This window comes from Protopterus annectens, chromosome 1.part1, assembly GCF_019279795.1.
Source record: "Protopterus annectens isolate FY-2018-M chromosome 1.part1, PAN1.0, whole genome shotgun sequence".
NCBI lineage: Eukaryota > Metazoa > Chordata > Ceratodontiformes > Protopteridae > Protopterus > Protopterus annectens.
This window is the reverse complement of record NC_056726.1, coordinates 434,068,362-434,087,585: the sequence shown is the minus strand read 5'-3', so window position 1 is coordinate 434,087,585 and position 19,224 is coordinate 434,068,362. Positions and strand designations below refer to the sequence as shown.

The following is a 19,224-nucleotide window of genomic DNA, read 5'->3' as shown; positions in this document are numbered from 1 at the left end:
CAGGCAGCTGGCTTTGAGATGATCTGAGGATTTATGCTCACATGTCCATCTATATATCCCTGTGCTTGCAAGCTGTGGTAGTACATCAGATGTAAGCTCCAGGGAAGGTTTAAGCTTTGGTATCCCTGCTGGATGTCGGCAATAAAATCTCCATCTGTTTGGAATACTGCAGCAGTGATCAGTAGGACATCTATTGTTATGATAAGGTCTTGTACAACTGTTCTTTCTGGTAAGTATATAACTTAATTTTTTTGTATTTAGATTATCATCTTGTTGTAGCATGTATTTATTTTCAACAGTTAGTGTCTGGATTTTTTGAGTGTTCACAACACACAAGTAATGAGCTTGCCTACTACTTGAATGCAAAGTTGATAGTCAATGACGTTCTTACTTACAGAGTTTAGCTACACACATTTGAACTCTTTCTTTATTGGAAATTACTTCTGGTGTGTATTTTCTGTGTGTGCATAGGCAGAGATTCCATTTTTAATTATGAATTTCTCTTTTCTCCCTTGGTATTTGACAATGGAGTTGGTATGTACAAGTAATGCGGTGTGAGGGTATACTTTTTAAAACTGTCTGAATTAAAGATTCCATCAGTTGTTTTTTGTCTAGTTATACCTTTTGAGAGTTTGTCACTTAGATGTATGCAAAACCAGATAATGTGTGATGTTTCTGTTCTTTATTGTTGCAGCCCATTAACAGTCTTTCAGGTAATGTAATCAAACCATCACAACACCAGCTCACAGACATAATCACAGTGCATCTTCCTGTGCCACAAACATAGAACTCTGTTTGCAATAGAACTGGCTAGGGAGGTGAGGGAGCAATTGATGGCCTACTGTTCTTTTCCACAGGGCAGGAGACCTAGTTCTACATTCATGATGGAGAGCAAAAGGGTAAGCATCTGATTATATCTGCCTGCTGTCCATTGCATCCCCTTTTTCTTATGGGAAGCCCACAAAAACGATATTCCTTGACTGTTCAGTTTGATGTCTAAACAGTGACCACAGTGTAGAGTGCTTTGGGCAAGTGGAAGAAAACATCAGTGGAAGTTTACTCTGAATGTTTCATAAGGACCAGAAGGATAAAGAGATAACAAGTCTGCTGGGAGCAGTGCTTCTGTGAGTCCATGGGTGCCAGTGGGAGATGTGGTTTTGGGGCATTCAAGAGTATTAAAAACAAACTGATAAAACATTGATCTTTTGTAACTAAGTGATGTGGCTGGATGCAGTTTGTTTGTTTCTGATAGTGATGTAATAGGCTGGGATGCTTCACAGGAGAATAGTAATAAGTCACTTTGAAATTTGTCTTCCATCTGGGCTGTGCCTGCAGTGGTCAGTTTTAATAAATATACATTTTCAGTGGTAATAGATTACATAATGCATAGTAGAGCTGATGGAATGTGTCTGTAGCATTTGATTTAATGGGCAATAGATCTGTGGAATGTATCTATTTTTCAAAATGTCATTTATCTGCGCTACTTGATTTTTTCCTAGCTTAAACTTTTTTTTTAATATTTTCTTGTAGAATGAACTGGAAACACTTGGAATTGTTGATAATGATTCATCTTCAATGTTAGAAACTCAGGTAAACCTTTTGTTTATTTTCTGTGAAAAATGCTTTACCATAGCTGCAAAATGTGTCTTATAGGGCGATTTTTTTTTTAATTGGGACCTCTGAACTTGAACTGTAATTTCTTGACTAAAGCAAGTACATATTAATGAAAGACAAATATATACAATATTAAAAGCAGCTGAAGTTAGAAAAGATTCATTTAAAGTTACGTTTCTGTTAAAATTCTTCAGGCTTCTAGAAGTTGTTCCCACAAATTTAACATTTTGGTCTGAAAAAGTACTTGGATGTTGAAGGAAAATTTATTTGAAGGCATTGTGCCAGCTATACTATTATTTACAGTGTTTGTACAGTGTACTGTCTTAAGTTTGTAGGAACTTTTTCAATCTTTTGTCATGTTCATCATGGGAGTGTGGGTGCGTGAGTGCGTGCGTGTGTGTGTGTACCATTTCAGCATTTTACTTGTTTAGTCTGCATCAGGAAATTATTTTGATTGAGATCCCGCTTTAACCATTTGACCTCTCATTGCTGAAGAGCAGATGTCTGAAGATGGATTGTCCATCCTCATTCTCATCATCTGGTATTAGAGAGGGAATTTCTAATGTGTTGTGTAAAGCCTCTACACATCTCTTTTTTTTCTGCCCAGAGCTCTTGTAACAGTTTTATTGGGACCCTTGGGTTTTTCAGTAGCCATCTTCATATCACAGTCCTGAATTTGATTTCCTCAGTCTCTTGTTTGCTGTGTGACTGCTAACAAATCTATTAACCAGATGGTGCTCCACTGTTGCCCCTGATAAAAGGCACTTGCACTTTTTGTGCTACCCAGCTAAATAAATAACCTTAACTATTATATGCATTTGCTATTTAATTATTCATTCATTTTTTGGGGGGGGGGTTAACTAACTAGAGTGAAAACGTGCAAGTTTTCCTAGCTTTGCGGGGAACATTGTAATTACCTGTAATTTTCCTAGTGGGTGGAGCACATTAATATTTCCCTGCATGTCTTGTTGCATGACTTTTAAAGATATTGAGTTTGTATACCTGCATTATATACATTACTCCTTCCCATTTGGCTCCTACATGGTCTTCTAGTACTGGGGCTAAGGCAGTTTACATGTCGCAAAGATCCACATATTATTCTAGTTGCTTTAAAGTTTAGATATTTCTACCTTGTGTAATTGGAATGCTGAAGTATTTGGTGTTTAAAATGCAACAGCCTTTTGAAGATACTGTGATTGTGGGCTGCTAGGCAAAAACTGGGGATAGTACTTAAAGATCTCATGCAATGTGAAGTGGGATAATGCTAGTACATGATGAGTTAAAATATGAGAACTGATTTATAGCTTTCAACTGTCACTGCATATATTCCTGATTTTGTTTAATAGGGTTTTTGTATTGTGTTCCACTTGAAACACCGGATTTTGGTAAACCAGTAAGGCTCCCAACTAGTTAACAGTGGTGAATGTCAGGGCACCATACAAATGGTTACACTGAAAGGGCTTATTAGTATAACATCTGTTAGACCACTGACCTTTAAGTGAAGTGAATCCGAGTGATGTTTAAATATCCTTGGTGAAGGGCTCACACTCATGCTATTTCTGTGTTGGTCTAGTTAAATAGTGGAACAACTGAGTGTTCTGAACAAAAGCTTTAATGATTACATAGAGGAAGCAGGATGTAAACAACTACTATATGGATAAAAACTCAATTTGACCATGGTATTGGTGCTAGCAAGATATGACAACATGAAAGAAAAAGAGTGGGAAATAGGATTTGTTGGGGCGTACTGTAAATTCTGTAAGGCACAGCTATGTAATTAATGAGCTGTGTGAGTGCACTGACTAGTCTCAGAAGTGATAATGGTTGTGGCACTCACTAGATTAAAGTTGGTCAAGGCTCAGGGTGATCACTAAATATAAAGCTGTATTTTCCATATTTGAAGGATTAAATTTGTATATAATTCATTGGATTTTGTTAGGATTTAGTTAGGATTTATGCAGTTCTATATTAGTTTGTTTATTTTTTGATGAATGTTTGCAAGAAATGAAGATTTTGAGAATAGAGGCATTTGGGACACCAGGCAAGGCATGATAAAGAGCTGAATAGGAGGAAGTGGCATAGGCAGGCATGAGAGGGGGCACTGGAGAGAAAGTGAGATGTCCGGCTGCAGGGGATGAAGTTGGGAATCACCCCAAAAATTAGAGTGAACAAAAATCACATAGGAACATAGGAAAATGCTAGGCAGGTGATCACTGGCACCATAAGATGCCATGCCATATACAACTTTAAGTGGACAGACTTAAAATGGGGTATGGTAATACTGAAGATGCTAAGTTGGAATGTTAGTGGGCCTACCAGTCCTGTTAAGAGAAGGAGAGAATTTTGATCTGTGTAAGGGGGGTATGGGCAGAAGTGGTAGCCCTTCAAGAAATTTACTAGTCAGAAAAGGATAATGAGAAGCTGTGGTGAAAAGGGTAAAAGGTACAAGTTAGTGCTAGTTATAGGAGAGCTGGAGAAGAATGTCAACATTTTGATGGCTACAAATGTAGTTATGGGGTGCAAAGGGGACTATAGTTGCTTTATTTTATTAGTGTAAGTAAGCAGTCTGCGTTTACACCGCTAGTGAAATTAGGAAAAATGGAAGAAGTGATAACTGAGGAGGATGTGGGTATGATAAACTGAATGGGTTTGATTTTGTCAGAATGCAAAGAAATTGTAAAGAAAAACAAATTGAAGATTTGGTGAATGGATGTTGGAATAACCTTAGGTTGTAGTGATACGTAATTTGCTATAAAATTCTAGTGTATCCCAAGCAATCAGATATTCAGAAAATGTTAGTTTTTAATAATTGCAAGAGCAATATGATGCCATCTTGCCTCTGAAACAGGGATTTTTGTGATAAACTGAATAAAGGGGCTAGGCTAATGAATAGGCCGTTCATATAGAGCAGTAGCTGGTTACTGTAGAGGATAAGGTGCATAGACAAAATATGATAGTAAGTTGAGTTTTGGAAGTTGAGGCTGGTTCAGACTGCTTGGAAATAATTGAAACTAGGTTGGCTGTTTTGAATTGTCTTTCTAAGAAGTCAATGGAAGTTGACAAAGTCCATCCGTTGTCACTGGCTGTTGCTGAAGAGAAACATTGGGAAGCCTGGAGTGATTTTCAAGCAGTTTTTTTTTTGCATGGTATAACGAGGATCAAGTTCTGCAGTAGATATGGTGACCTTAAAAAAGTGTACAGTTGAGGGCTGACCAAGCTATATGAATTGTTTTTCAGAAACAACTTTGATACAAAAATTGAAGTTCATGGAAGTTAAGGAATGTTGTGAATGTAAACTAAAATGTTAACTGCCATTTCATGCAGTGGTCAAGGTGTTTTCCCAGTGGGCGTGCAGATGGGCATTATTGGGAAAAAGACAGACTGCCCAGTGGTTGCTGTGAGAACAGATGCTACAGGTGGAGGACTTCTCCACCTCAGAAGATTTATTATTTTCCTAGAACACGCACTCTGGAGGGTATTGTTACACTTAAAAATGGAGTGCCTGTTAATTTGTTTTGCATATATTTTTATAGTTTTTATGTAAAATAGTCCCTTTGCTTAATGATTTATAGTTACTGTATGATATGTATTTGTTGTTGAACATATTTAATAATGTTTATAAACACACACAAACACACCACTTGCAGAGGTAGAGTCTCTCTGACATGTACAGAAACTTGGATGCATAGCCATACACAGACAAACAGAAATATAGCTAGCCAGTAACTACAGACACTTTATTCACTGACTGCAGCCTAGATACCTCACTACACATTTCTTAACTGCCCTTGATGTTCAGAATGTCAAAAGAAAAGTTATATTTTTTTTTTGGGGGGGGGGGTAAAACTCTGAGGACTACAGCTGGTTAGTAAATCCAACCATTATAGTTTCATATTATTTATTGTTTGGAAAAAGAATCTTGATGCAAACCCTCTTGCAGTGTTAACCTTTAAGTGAATTTGGATAATATTTAAAAATTGTCCCTGATTTAGGGTGTTTGCCCCCCCCCCCCCATTATTGTTGGCATTGTCCAGAATTCTTGAGCAAAGAGGTTGAGACACTGAATCTTTCGGCCAGTATATTGGCAATATCTGTTGGCTTGATATAGGAGGTACCATTGTGCAGTAGCTCAGAGCAAATCTGGGTATTGCCATGGAGATTCTTTACATAACTACAGAAGGCCTTGTGGTTGTCTTTACTATCTGCTGCAATTCTGTTTTCATAGCTAGCTTTAGAGGATTTGATGAGGGATCTCAACTTTTTGTTGAGGCTGATAAAGGGAGTTTTTCCAGTTTTGGGACTTCACCTTATTCTACATCAGTTTCTTCCTTCTGTTGTAGAGTTTGTTTATGGCAGAGAACTACAAAATTGGCTTCCTTTTTTTTGGAGGAGAGTGTCTTGGTTCTGTTGGGTATGGCGCGATCCATGCATTTGTGTACATGTTTGTACAGTGCATTGGTGTATGATTCGGTGGTCATGCAACTATTCTCCATTTGCATGGGTGCCATGAAGTTAGCCACCTCTGTTTTTAAGGAGCCCAAAGTTAGCTTTGGAGAAGTTTTTCATGGTGGTTACCTTAGGGGTGGGGGTCGGGGTAGGAGGGGATGTGGATTTCCAAGGTGATTAGTTTGTGGACGGATCTAACCAGGGAGGAGTTGACTATTGGTGTAGAGCAATGGTCGCTCATGTTAGTAATGACCAGGTCAGGGATGTTGCTACCTCTGCTGGGGGTAAGAACGAGCTGGTCCAGGGCATTAGAATTAATGAATTCCAGGAAACATTGGGCAAGTGGATTGGTACATGAGTAGTTTTCCCAGTTAATGGAGGGGTAGTTGAAGTCGCCCAGTATGAGAGAGGTTGGACCCAAATATTCTCCAGGGTGCTTAGTAATGTAGAGTGTGAGTCTTGGGACATGGTTGAGGACCTATAGCAGGCTACAACCTGAATCGCTGTCTTACCCAATGTTAGCTACACCTGAAGTATCTCTGATGTTTTATTTTGGGCTACCAGTCTGGAGGTGTGCACATCCTTTATGAATATGAAAACACCACCACCTTTGGAGCTTTGGTCAAGTTTTGGGGCCGAAAGGTGTTGAATGAATTATAGCCTGGTAGTTCAGGGGTGCTTTCTGCTGCTTTGAACCAGGTCTCTGTTACAGCACAGATGTCGATGCACTCCATTTTAAGGAGTGCTTCGAGCGACTGCATTTTGAGATTTAGACTTCTAGCATTGAGCAGCATGACCCGCAGATTGCATTAGTTTGTAGTTGTTATGGTGGTAATTTGGTCTTTGGAACACAGCCTAAAAAAGGCACTATAGGAGTGACAAGAGCCTTGGCCAGTATCTGGAAGCCTAGGGGTGACAGATGCAGGCCATCTCTGGCAAGGCATCAAGGTCCGTCAGTCATGTCATCCCAGGCAGACAGGTACTGGATCCCCTTAGAGTGACACCACTAACTTAGCCAATTGAAATCAATAATTTTCTGCTTGTACTGTGATATTATTTTGGGTGATTGTAGGATGCTGCTCAGGGCTGGGGTCATACCTGCCTGGGCTACATAATCCAAGAGCTCCTCCATGTCTCTTTTCATGTAGTCCAGGAAGGCATGTCTCAGGACATTCACACCCACATGTACAGTGAAAGAGTCATATTTGTACCCGTTGTTGAGGGACCTGAGTGCGTGCGTTGTGTGGCAGATCTTGGCACCTGACAGGCAGTTGACTGTTGCTTTCTCCTTATTCAACCTAGTGAGTGGGGACATCAGTGTGCCTCACTATCGAGTCACCTATGATTACTGTGCTAGGTATGCTGTTTCCCCTTAGGGGCTTTGGTTGAGTTGCATCTTGTTTAGGAGAATTGTGTCTCGTGATTAGTGTTGTGTTGTGGTGGTAGAGTACGTTTCTGCCTTGGAGGCCTCTATTGGTTGGGTAGATTTTTATTGAGAGCCTCTGCAAAGGTGGGTGTGTCTTGGTTTGTTTTGAATTTTTTTTTCTGTTTTTTGTAGCTTTTTCTGTTTTTTTTTTTGGTTAGTTTCTGCCTTTTGGGAATGCCCACTTGGATTGGGCTTTGGCTAACACTTTCCACCAAAGATTGGCTCACTCCTCGCAAATATGAAGCATTGTTTTTAGAAGTGTTATTGCAGGGAGAAAATACTGCCACATAGTGTCATGCTAAACATTTGTTTTGTTTAGGGGAAAGCCATTGTGTAGTGGTGATATTTGCAAAGAGGTCAGCCCTGGATTAGCTTAAATTTATCTTGTATTCTTGAGCTCTTGCTACCCACACTTCAGTTTGTCTCAGCCTTGCCTCAGTTGACTCCAAGCATTTGCCTTCCTTTGACCTTAAAAGATCCTGTTTTTTTCATTGTCCTCATGTTTGTGTCTGCAGCCAAAAACTTTGACATTTGGGGTCAGGTAGTGCAAAAGGTATAAAAAGCATTGGTGGCTTCCATCCAAGTCTGGAGCATCTGCCTTTTAGACCTTAATTTTTTAGTGGTTGGTGTTGCTGACTGTGGACTGTCCATTTCACGGTTAATTGATCCTAATGCTGTACCAGTAGATCGCTTTCTTCTATTCTTGATGGCTGACAGGAAGGTTAAGGTTATTTCAGTGCCCTTGGCCCCAGTGTTCCCAACACTAAGGTAGGGTGTCACTTACGTTATTGCATAGTTAGACTGTGCCAGGGTGGTGAAGGCAGTTATGTTAGCACAGCAATGATTGGCTGGGATCTGTGATTCTCCTGGTCAGGATGAGGCTAGTGCTTCCATTCCTTCTCTACAAGTATCTTTATTAAATCTTAACTAAAATAAAGACACAGGTGCACAATACATTACTCTAAAATAAAATAAACCATTGTAATATTTTTATGCAGTATGCATGTTTCCTTTTTTCACAATTACCATTCACTCCTACATTCCATAAATTGTTCATTGCCTTCCTTCCTTCCCTTAAACTTCACTCCTCCACCTGAACATTTTTCTGCATGTTTTGTTCCCAGAGTTTCCACTGACTTCTGTGTAATTTGCTCTTTTCTTTTTCTAAGAATCTCATTTCTTACTACCTTTGCAACATTCACTACTTTCAGTTATAGTTGGTTTAGATTTTGATTTCCATTTTCTAGTAAAAGCTTTTTGGATACAGTAGCATTAAACTTTGTAATGGCTTATTGTATCTAGGTAACTTAAACCTATGTTCAAGCTCAAAAGAGTCATTTCCTTTGTTGCAATTTGTTCCCTCAACATTTCTGACAAAACACTCTATTGGGAATTTTTTTTTAAATGTCATCTTATTACATTTCCATATCACATATGTTCCCAGTTGCCTCTCTCTTTTCCATCATAACTCCAGCATTTGCTATATACCTGACAAAAAATTCTCATGTCTGTTTGGGAAATAAACTATCTATTCAAACACTTTTAAGCAAAAAAATCCTAAATGTTCTTGACTTTGTTGCACATCAGGCATTTAGAAACTTCTTTGTTATCACTGGTGCTTGAAGCAGTGATTACCCTAAAGTCAAGTCAGATGGGTGTTTTATTGCCTCTGATAGGTCCCACCTTATAAAATCTAATTCCTGCTGACCTCCATTTGGGAGAGTTGTTGTCAGTAGGACCTCAGAGGAAGAGACTGTGCAACAGGGTGCTCCACAAGTCCCCAACTCCTGATGCAACTGACAGTAGAGAGGACATTGTTTCTCTTTCATCCTCTTCAGTGACCCTTCGTTAGGGGAAATATGCTGGAGATTATGTGCCAGAAGGTGAAAATGGTCCACTAACCCACTATCTTCTAAAAAAGTTCTCCAAAGAGCCTTTTTCTGCACCAAGAAATCTTAATGAGTGGCCCTCCTATGTTTGACCTTCTTATAGTGCTAAGTTATATGGACGACTCTTGACACAATGGATCTGCTTCCAGAAAGGCTGGTAGGTCTTGAATGTTTTTAGAAGTCCTACGTTTCTGTCGGGGATTCATAGTTTTTGCAGTGGCTCATAAAATGACTCCCACTGCTCCATCTCATACTCTTCTGTATGGTAAAGTGTTTATCCAACAATGATTTGGAAAAAAGAATTTATACATCATCATTTGGGGCTATGGAATAGAGTTTCCCATGACATTGATGTGATGACCTCTACCTTGTTGCAGTAGGCTGAAGGACTTAATAGGGAAAAGCTACTGTCTCTGTTAGCAACACTGGTCATGAACACCCTTGTTATTTGTGTCTCTTTTAATGTGGCAGGGGGTGCTACCAGGCAGTGATATTGCTGTTTCTTGTCATGCCTGGCTGTGTCTCTCATATTTGGCCAAGGTTTAAAGGTTATTTTCATGACTGTTCCCTTCCATGGTCCAAAGATGTTTAACTTCAAGATCCAAGCCTACACATAGAGAATGGAGATGCAAGGAGGACAGTAACAGCAGCTGATACCAAGTATGCTTCCACCCAGCACACTTTCTCTAGTACCATGAAGAGTATTGAAAAGGAATACTTGTTAACACATAATATCATGCAGTTATTCAGTTCAATACACAGACGGTCAAAGATTCTGGATGCAAATGTAGTTTTATTAGAATAGTATGATACAGAATTTCTCAAAATAGAGACATTCAACCATACGCACAGATACAAGCCTTTTTATATCTTCTAAACAGAAGAAAAGCATAGTGGCTCATAGAAAGTTCAGATGTTTCCCAACTTGTGATAAAACACATACATTTCCAAGGCTTATAGGAGTAAACCAATAAAAAGGTATGCATATGGAAAGATAGCATGAGAAATGTTTTAAGCTATCATGACATGTTTTATGTTTTTACCTTCAGCAGGCTTATCACAGATATGTTCCTTGCAAGTATAAGGTACATAAGTTTCTTTCATGGTTACATTTATTTATTTAACATTTGTTTACTGGGAAAGTCCATCTGGGACACAGCCCATTTCCAGTGGAGGCCCGAGGAGAAACTCTCCAGATACGTCTTTGGGATGTGGGAGGAAACTGGACCACCCAGAGGAAACCCACTTGAATGCAGGGAGGACATGCAGACTCCACAAAGAAGGCACCCCAGCCAGGAGTCGAACTGAAGAACCTCTTGCTGCAAGGCGACAGTGCTAACCACTGCACCAATGCTTGCTAAGCTCTAATGAACTCTTACAAAATCAAGCTATTCTATTCAGATGGGAAAATAAAAATATGAATCAGTTGCAGTAGTTTTTAACTAAAAGTATATTAAAATAAGCATTAAAGAAATATATCCATTACTGTTCCCCTGCTAATGCTATAAAGCGTCACAGTCCTGGATTATTTTGAATCATATCTTTGTCAAGCACGTAAGCTGTGGGATGTTTTTGTTAGGTATGACAACCATTACATGTGCACTTTTTCTCATAAAACAACTTACTAATACATTTTTAATAACAGAATGCACAAGAGCTGTGAAAAGCACGATTATAACAAAAGTAATTATATTTTGCATTGTACTGATACCAGTGTTTCCAGATATATTAACCAACCACCCAAACAAGGTAAACCAGACTCAAGTTTAGCCGTATTAATAGCCAGTTGTTTCATAAAGTCAGCCACCTTTTTCTTGTAAATCATGAAAGTCTGAAACAAACGTGCAGCACCATTTAATGATCAGATGGCAAATGCCTTCCTTCGAGGCCAGTACATAATCAAGAGCTATTTGGTTTTGTAAGGCAGTGACTCAGACTTCAGACAAGTCTGTATTTGCCGTGCGAATGTTTTTTGATGTCTTATTAGCCATTTCAGCTAATATAAGGGACAACTGATTCACTTCATGCATAGTTCATAGTATGCATTACTGCAGAGAAAAGAAAGCTACTGCTTGCTCAGCAGTAAGTTTGGTTCTCTTATTTTGTGACCTTCCAGCAGGTGTAGAGAAAGAATAAAATGTAGCTGGTGTCATCTGTCGCACATGACAACCAGACCAGTTTCTGGGTAACTAGAGGTAGGTATGGTCTCCACATATGTAATAATGATTGTCCAATATCCCATGCCTTTCCCGCAGTCATAGGTCTTCAATCCAAGCTCAAAGTCTCATCATAGGTGTTATTGCAGCTGCTGTAACCTACTCGCACAGTCACTTCTCTAGCATAACAAGTATCACCTTGTGTTGATGCAGCCAGTTGGTAATATATTTTCTTAGTTCAGTCTGTAACATAACGCCTAGTTTAATTTTCTACAGCAATTTGCTTTTCTAGTTAGATTTGTTGCACAGGGGCAAGTAACATTGGTATGCACCCTTAGCATTATGGGGAAGAAATCCACATGCCCAGCAGATGGAAATTTTTAAATCAGTAGCATTTTTGTGCAGCATTCGAAGAAACGGGTTTTCTCTCATGTTGATCAGGAGCAGGAGACTCAGTGATATCACCAGAAAAAGGTGTGGCCACATTGCCTGTCAACTCAGGAGATGGCAAGCAGGTTTTCTTGCAATGTGAAGAGTGGACCCAGTTTGGTATTCTGGCACACTTTTTACTGTAGTTCGGGTAATTAGGAGGAAGAGAGGAGGTCCCTTTCATTGGGGCTTCATAGAAGATTTGCATTGGAATAACTTTACACAATCACCTGATTGTAAATTATGACAGGGATCTGTTGCTAGTAGTGGAAGGGCTTATTTGGTGTGTTTATGGAAAGCGTGCAAGATGAAAACAAGTTTTGAACAGTAGCTCAGCAAAGCTTCATCGGTAAGCATCAGTTCACAGTTTGACTGGTGGGGAAGGTGGCATTCTCATGGGACAGCCCATAAGAATTTCGTGCAGGCTTAGTTTGAGTAGCGTTTATGGTTCCTCGCATACTCATCAAAGCCAGAGGCAAAGCATGTGGACATTTCAGTCTTATCTCACTACAAATTTTGCTAATTCTGATTTTACGAGTCTGGTTAGACCTTTCAACAAGACCAGATGACTGTGAATGGTGGGGGCAATGTAACTAAAGAAATTTTAAACACATAATACAATTTCGTAGCAATTTCAGCAGTAAAATGGAGATATCTGTCTGAATTAATCCTGTGGGGTACTCCAAAATGGGGAACAAATTCCTTTAACAATTTCTTTACTACTGTTTCAGCATCACACTGGGCACGTGCATAGGCTTTCAGTGAAGCAGAAAAACAGACAATAACTAAAATATATGAAAATGTAACATACCTCTTCATCTATACATGAAAATGTAGCATACCTCTTCATCTATATAAAATCAGTTTGTACATTTTGAAAAGGCCTCCATGGTGGAGTAAAGCAGAAGGTGGTGTTTATATAGGAGGTACAATATTATGCAACAAACAGATCTCTCAATTATTTACGTAATGGCTAACTAGAGACAGAAAGAGGGGCAGACCAGTCCTGCTGAATAAGATTAAGAAGTCCATGCTTACCAGTATGATTTGATAAGTGGTATGCCCCTTACCAAACAGGGTAGTACAGCTAAAGGTGCTACTATCCTGACATCAAGATGCCTTCATAGTGAATTGTCTTGTTTTATTACAGTCCACACTGATCTACCTCTTTTACTCAGCCTCTGAAACTTCCTTCTTCAAAGCAGTTAAATTATTAAAATTGCAAGGATTGTCATTTTTGTTGAGTTTTCTTGTATGATAAAAAACAAAATGTGTAGTGCCCTTCAAAGCATCAGCTTATTTGGCTGCATAGTCTGCTAGCTGGGTTACCTCTTACAGTAACAGTATCTCCTTTTATATCTGCGTGCACTTTAAGTACAGTTAAAACTTTTGGTAACAAGAAAGCATCTAATAAGTCCTTTAGAAACTTTCCATTTTTTTATCTCATTACTTGCTAATGTTAAAAATCCTGTCTCCACAATTCTCCAAACTCATGGGCTACCCTGAGCACATAATGGCTGTCAGTATAAATGTTCACAATTTTATCTTTAGCTATTTTACAGGCTTTGGTTAATGATGCAATCAATTCAACAACTTCTGCAGAGTAACCCCTTTTAGTCTTTCCTGACACAGTATTGTATTTTCCTTAAATATAGCTATGCCTGCAGTAAGATTTCCATTTCTTTCTCTTCCACATGATACATTCATGAACAGTTCCATTTCTGCGTTGTCCATTGGAGTATCTCTCAAATCGAGTCTAGCTGAAAGCACATGGTTAGTCATAATTCTACGATCATGAGATTCACCATCTCCTGTCATAGGCTGGAGGGATGCTGGGTTCAATACCTGGCATTGCTGAATGGTGATTGAAGGGTTTGAAATGATCAGCAACTCATACTTCGTCGACGTAGCAGCCAAGAAATGCTGGGTTTTAGATTTTAGCAACAGTGCAGATACCACAATGGGAAGTGTAGCTGTAAGTTTGTATCCTAGGACCAAAGCTGAAGATTGTTATACCACCAGTGCAGCATTGTGCTACTGTCTGCAGTCGTAGACACATATATTGAATTCCCCCATATGTAAAGGCAAATAAATACTAACTGTCTGGGTGGATAGGGATGGAAAGGAAAGCTGAATGTAAGTCTCCTACAGAAAAGTAAGTAGCCGACCGTGATATGCAACTCAGTATGGTTGCTGGATTTGGCACTACAAGGTATGAAGGGATGACAACCTGATTTTCTGCTCTTTAGTCCTGCACAAACCTGTATGTATCTCTGCCTGGCTTTTTAACTGGCAGAATGGTAGTATTACAACAACAATGGGTTTTTGCTGTAATTCCCTGCTGAAAGTCAGTTACATGTTCACTTCCTTGTTCTGCCTCCCATTTTAAAGGATACTGTGCTATGTGAGCTTTGTAGGATCCACACAGATTTTCACAGGTATAGCAGATGTTAACAGACCTACCTCATTAGAACGTTTTGTCCACAAAATGTCAGGAACATGCTGTAATAGTCTGTTGTCTGCACTTGAACATGGCTGTTCTGTTCTTTCCTCAGTAATACTAAGTACAGCAATCACTACTACTTCAGATTCGGCCAGTACATCCAATTAAACACCATTTGCAGTGCAAAGAATAGTACATCCTAATTTACGAAGCAGATCCCTGCCCATTAAGTTTGCGGGAGCTGAGGTACTTAATAAAAAGGCATGCTTATTTTCATTCGGCCCTAAAGAGCTTGGAGTAGGTTTAAATAAAAGAAAAATAATGTGAGTGTTGGTGACATCCATTGCTGACACTTTTTTAGATGATACTGGAATGTTATCTTGGTCACTTATTTTCAGTACAGATTGAGTTGCACCAGTGTCAATTAAAAACAGAAAATTTTTTGTGAAACATTTAACTTGAAAGGTCCTTTTTGATCTACTTGGATTAACTGTATTAAGTTTACCTCATCACAGCCCCCACCAACAGCCCCAGCCCCGAGTGTTGTCAGTACATTCCTCCTGACATTTGCTGCCACTCTGGGGTTGGGAATGGTAGAGAAATACTGGCAGGATTATGATTTTGTTGCTGCTGCTGTTGCTGTTGTGGATGAATGCATTCTCCTTTCCAGTGTTCCATTTGTCCACAGTTGACAACCCCCCCCCCCAGTTTGATTTTGTGGAACATTCGTTCCTCCTCTACCTTGTCTACCTTGCCTACCTTTGCCCCTGCCTCTACCCCTTCTTTCAAAAATCTTTATTTGCAATTGTATGGTTGAATGGGTTTGTTTTCTGCATCTCTGCATTTTTTATGCACTTCCATGTAGGGCTCTGCAAATTTTATTAGCTTATCTATTTCCTCCTCCTGCCAGGTGACCTGGTTTTGCTTTATTAATGCCTGCACAATGAGTAAACATCCATGCACAAGAGCAGAATTAAAAGCTGCTTTAGCATTTGCCATTGGATCTGCAATACTAGTATGTGCTTAAAATATTTCCCCAAGTCTGCTCAAGTAATCAGCTGGTGCTTCTCCTTTAATATGCTTACATGCAGTAATTTCATCCCAGTTTGGTTTAACAGGACAGATTGTCAAAATTTCTTTTAAGAGCTTCTCTCCGGCTTCCATTAATACCCTTTTCCCTTAAGCAGTTGAGTAATTTTGGGTCCTCTGCTGAAGCCAATCCAACTTTCAATTTGTCATGTATATCAGCTTTTGACAACTGCCTTAAATCTGCCAGGTGAGTTAATATTTGAATAACAGTGTTTGTCATCCTTAAACTTTTGTGGGTCTTGACTAATTTTAGAAAAATTTTAACTATAGAATATTAAATCAGCAAGTGTCCAAGGACTATGGACTAATGCCATAGTACCATCTGGATGTGGTATTTCTCTGAGAGGATATAGAGAATTATCACTCTGCTCTTCACAACCTGTCTTGTACTTTGGTGAGTAAAATGCACATTTCTTTCCCAGATATTCCACAGTATCGTGTGTTGTGAGATGCTTCCTTGGACATCTAAGTGAGAGGACAAAGTAGTGTGGTGGTTAGTATCAGGAGGTTCAGGCTGGGGGTGAGGCTGATTCTGAGTCTGTAGGTGCAGGAGTGACATGTATAGATAAACTTTTCTGTAGGGTAACAGACTGACCTCTGTCTCGAGTGGAGGACCTGTTCGTTTCTGCGATGAGGGAGGAAGGGAAGCTATCCATCTTCACCAGAAGACCCCCCCCAACTGGGTAGTATGGTCATTTAAAATGGCTGGATTCAAAGGAGCAGTTGGTATGGTATTACATACTTTTACTGTGCTTTTAAGTTCTTTAACCTGTAATAGATTGTCATTTGTATCTTTTAATCCCTTTATAGTGGATTCTTTAAAGCTTCAATATACCAATCATTATAAGTATTCCACTGTTCAGTTTTTATCTTATTACCCTCGTGTTCAAATTGTATTTGTAAATGCAGTATTTTAGTTTTATGAAAAGTTGTATTTTCAGGCATAAATCTAAGTTTGATTTAGTTAGTTTATGCAAGTATGCTATGTACTGACAAGATTTCTACTCACATATATGGTACGTATAATGGGCTGGAGAACCAACAAATGGTGCAATAATTTTGCTGCCTAACTTACCCATAATATAAGGTGTAGTACACTGTTTTGTCATTTAACTTGTTTCTAGTATCAGAGAATGCACCTAATTATATATATGCACTCATACAAACTGTCAGACATACACATCTACTACTTGCAGGACCCCTTATTGTTATGCATTTATGTCTGAAATCCAATTCAGTCTAAGTACCAGGCATGTAGCATATAATGTAATGAAACCTCACAACTGTGAATCTAAACATTAAAAGAATGTATTCACCATTGCAATAAATAATGTGCATACAATCCAAAGTTGCCTTTACATCACTGAAACCCACAGGAGCTCAAAGACGAAATATAAGTTAAAAACACTTACTGCAAGGGGTGCCCAGTATTTGTCGAAGAGATCCCTGCCACAGTCTTCAGTGATGTTAGCCAAAAGAAATAAACCTTGGTTAGAATCGTTTCACAGCACCAGCTGAAAAGGCATACTTGTTAACACCACTATCATACAACTATTTAGTTCAGTAGACAGACTGTTAAAGATTCTGGATGCAAATGCATTGTTTATTAGAATAGTATGATACTGAATATCTCAAAATAGAGACATTCAACCATATGCAAAGATACAAGCCTTTTTATATCTTCTAAATAGAAAAAAAAACAAACTGAGCTGGAGATTGTTGGAATAAGGCTCAGTATTGAGCATTTCCATTGGCCAGCTTGTTTGAAAATTGCTCAACTTGTTTTAAAAAAGGGTTCTCATAATTGCTGCATAAACCCCACTTTTGTGTGGGTTTGCACCTATTTTAACACAACTCCACAGAGTTTGGTGACCAGCCACTGCTCTACTATTCTCATCTGAGCAATCTGAGGCATCTGTTTTCATGTAGTGCACCTTCGCGCAGCACTGCACAGTGGAGGTAACCATTGGCGGTTATAGACACAAAAGCTATAGTAGATTTATTTTCCCATAGAAGCTGCCCATGCTCCAACTGAGGAGTCCCTTAAATTGCACTTAGCTGCTTGGAGATCACCCCAGCTGGGCTTTCTACACAATGTGACACTTTAACTGAAATCTCCTAATCCCTAATTGTCTCGTACCCCTTGAGAGCCCCAATAGTATTGACCCAGCATTAAGTCCCTCAATTATACCGTATCTTTCCTCATAAAAGTAAGCAAATTTCCACTAGTGTTATGGATGGTCAGTTCTTCTCCATTTCTCCTGCCAGCTTGATTGACATAGGTTTCTGAGGCAGTGTAGAAATTGCCTCATGTAGCATTGTCGCCTCACAGTAAGACGCTGTCCGGTTCGATTCTCAGTAGAGCTTCTTCTGCGTGAAGACATGAGTGAATGGGCGTACCTTCGTTGAAGGTTGTGCGTCAGGGCTGGTAACTTGGCACATAAAAATCAACTACCAATCATTAGTGGACCGGAGTTCCACTGTGGTGACCCCTAACCGGGAAAAGCCGAAAGAGACAACAACAACAACTCTTGACAACCCACAAGTTCTAAACCACTCAAGCTCAATTTGCGAAATTTGTGAAAGATGCATATACACTAAGAATGTGGAATCCTTGCTCTCTCATTCACAGAACAGTGACACTGAAAAGGTTGTCCACCCACATATTACACCTCCTGCACAAGCCACACTGTCATCACATAAACTGTCATATGCTGAGGTGCTCACCAGAAGTTTACCTAAACACCAGATACCTCCAAAACACAAACATGGTACACCTAATACAGCACCTACAGCACTCAATATGCATAAAACCACACGTACAAGTGTTTCACTGTACAAGCTCCAAAGGTAAAGCACATCTAAACCAAGTTTTTGGTCATAGCCAACTCTATAGTGAGACACACAGATGTTTACTCACCAGGCTGGACAAGGAGATGGTTACGGTCAGCTGTCTGTTGGGTGCCAGGATCCTCCAGATCACACAATGCACTCAAGTCTCCCCACAGCAAGTACAAGTTATGATGCCATCATAGTTCATGTTGGTGTGAATGACTTGAGACATACCTCAATGGACTATCTGAAGAGAGACATGACTGACCTCTCTGAATGGTGTCTCAGGCAGGTATGTCCCCAGCCTTGAGCAGCATACTACCTTCACCTAAGATAATAACACAATATAAACAAAAAATGATTGGCTTCAACAGTAGGCTTAGTTTCTGGTGTTATTCTAAGGGGATATCAAGTACCTGTCAGCCTGGGATGACACGGTAAATAGACCAAACTGCTTTGCCAGAGATGGTCTTCATTTGTCACCTCTGGGATTTTGATTACTAGGTAAGGCTCTTGCCTGCCCCATAGTGTCTTTTGTAGGCAATGTTACAACAACAGAATTCTTGACGTAAAAATATCTTAAAAAAGCAACCTCAAGGTTATGCTGCTAAATGTTAGCAGTCTAAACCTAAAACTGCATTCACTGGAAGCAGCCCTCACCTTAGAAGATGCTGACATCTGTGCAGTCACAGAGACTTGGTTTAAGGCCGCAGAATGAACCACAGCCATACCAGGTTATAATGCTTTCCACAAATTCAGGCCACAAGCTGAAAGTGCAAGAACTAAAGGAGGTGGAGTATCAATATTCATCAAAGATAAATACACCTCTAAACTGGTTAAACAAAACTATTCCCGTGAACTAATCCAGGTCCAGTTTATTGTATGTAAGACCCCTCTCCA

At 39.5% G+C, this 19,224-nt stretch overlaps 1 protein-coding gene across 1 annotated transcript in view; it reads left to right on the top strand.

Annotated features, from left to right (window-relative positions):
• The window catches only part of ZC3H7B (zinc finger CCCH-type containing 7B), a 1,999,702-nt gene that overhangs the window by 786,733 nt on the left and 1,193,745 nt on the right, over positions 1–19,224 (top strand). Inside the window, exon 6 of the mRNA XM_044087097.1 lies at positions 1,531–1,590. Within this exon, the coding sequence (XP_043943032.1) occupies positions 1,531–1,590 (60 nt within the window). The remainder of the gene's footprint in view (positions 1–1,530; positions 1,591–19,224) is intronic.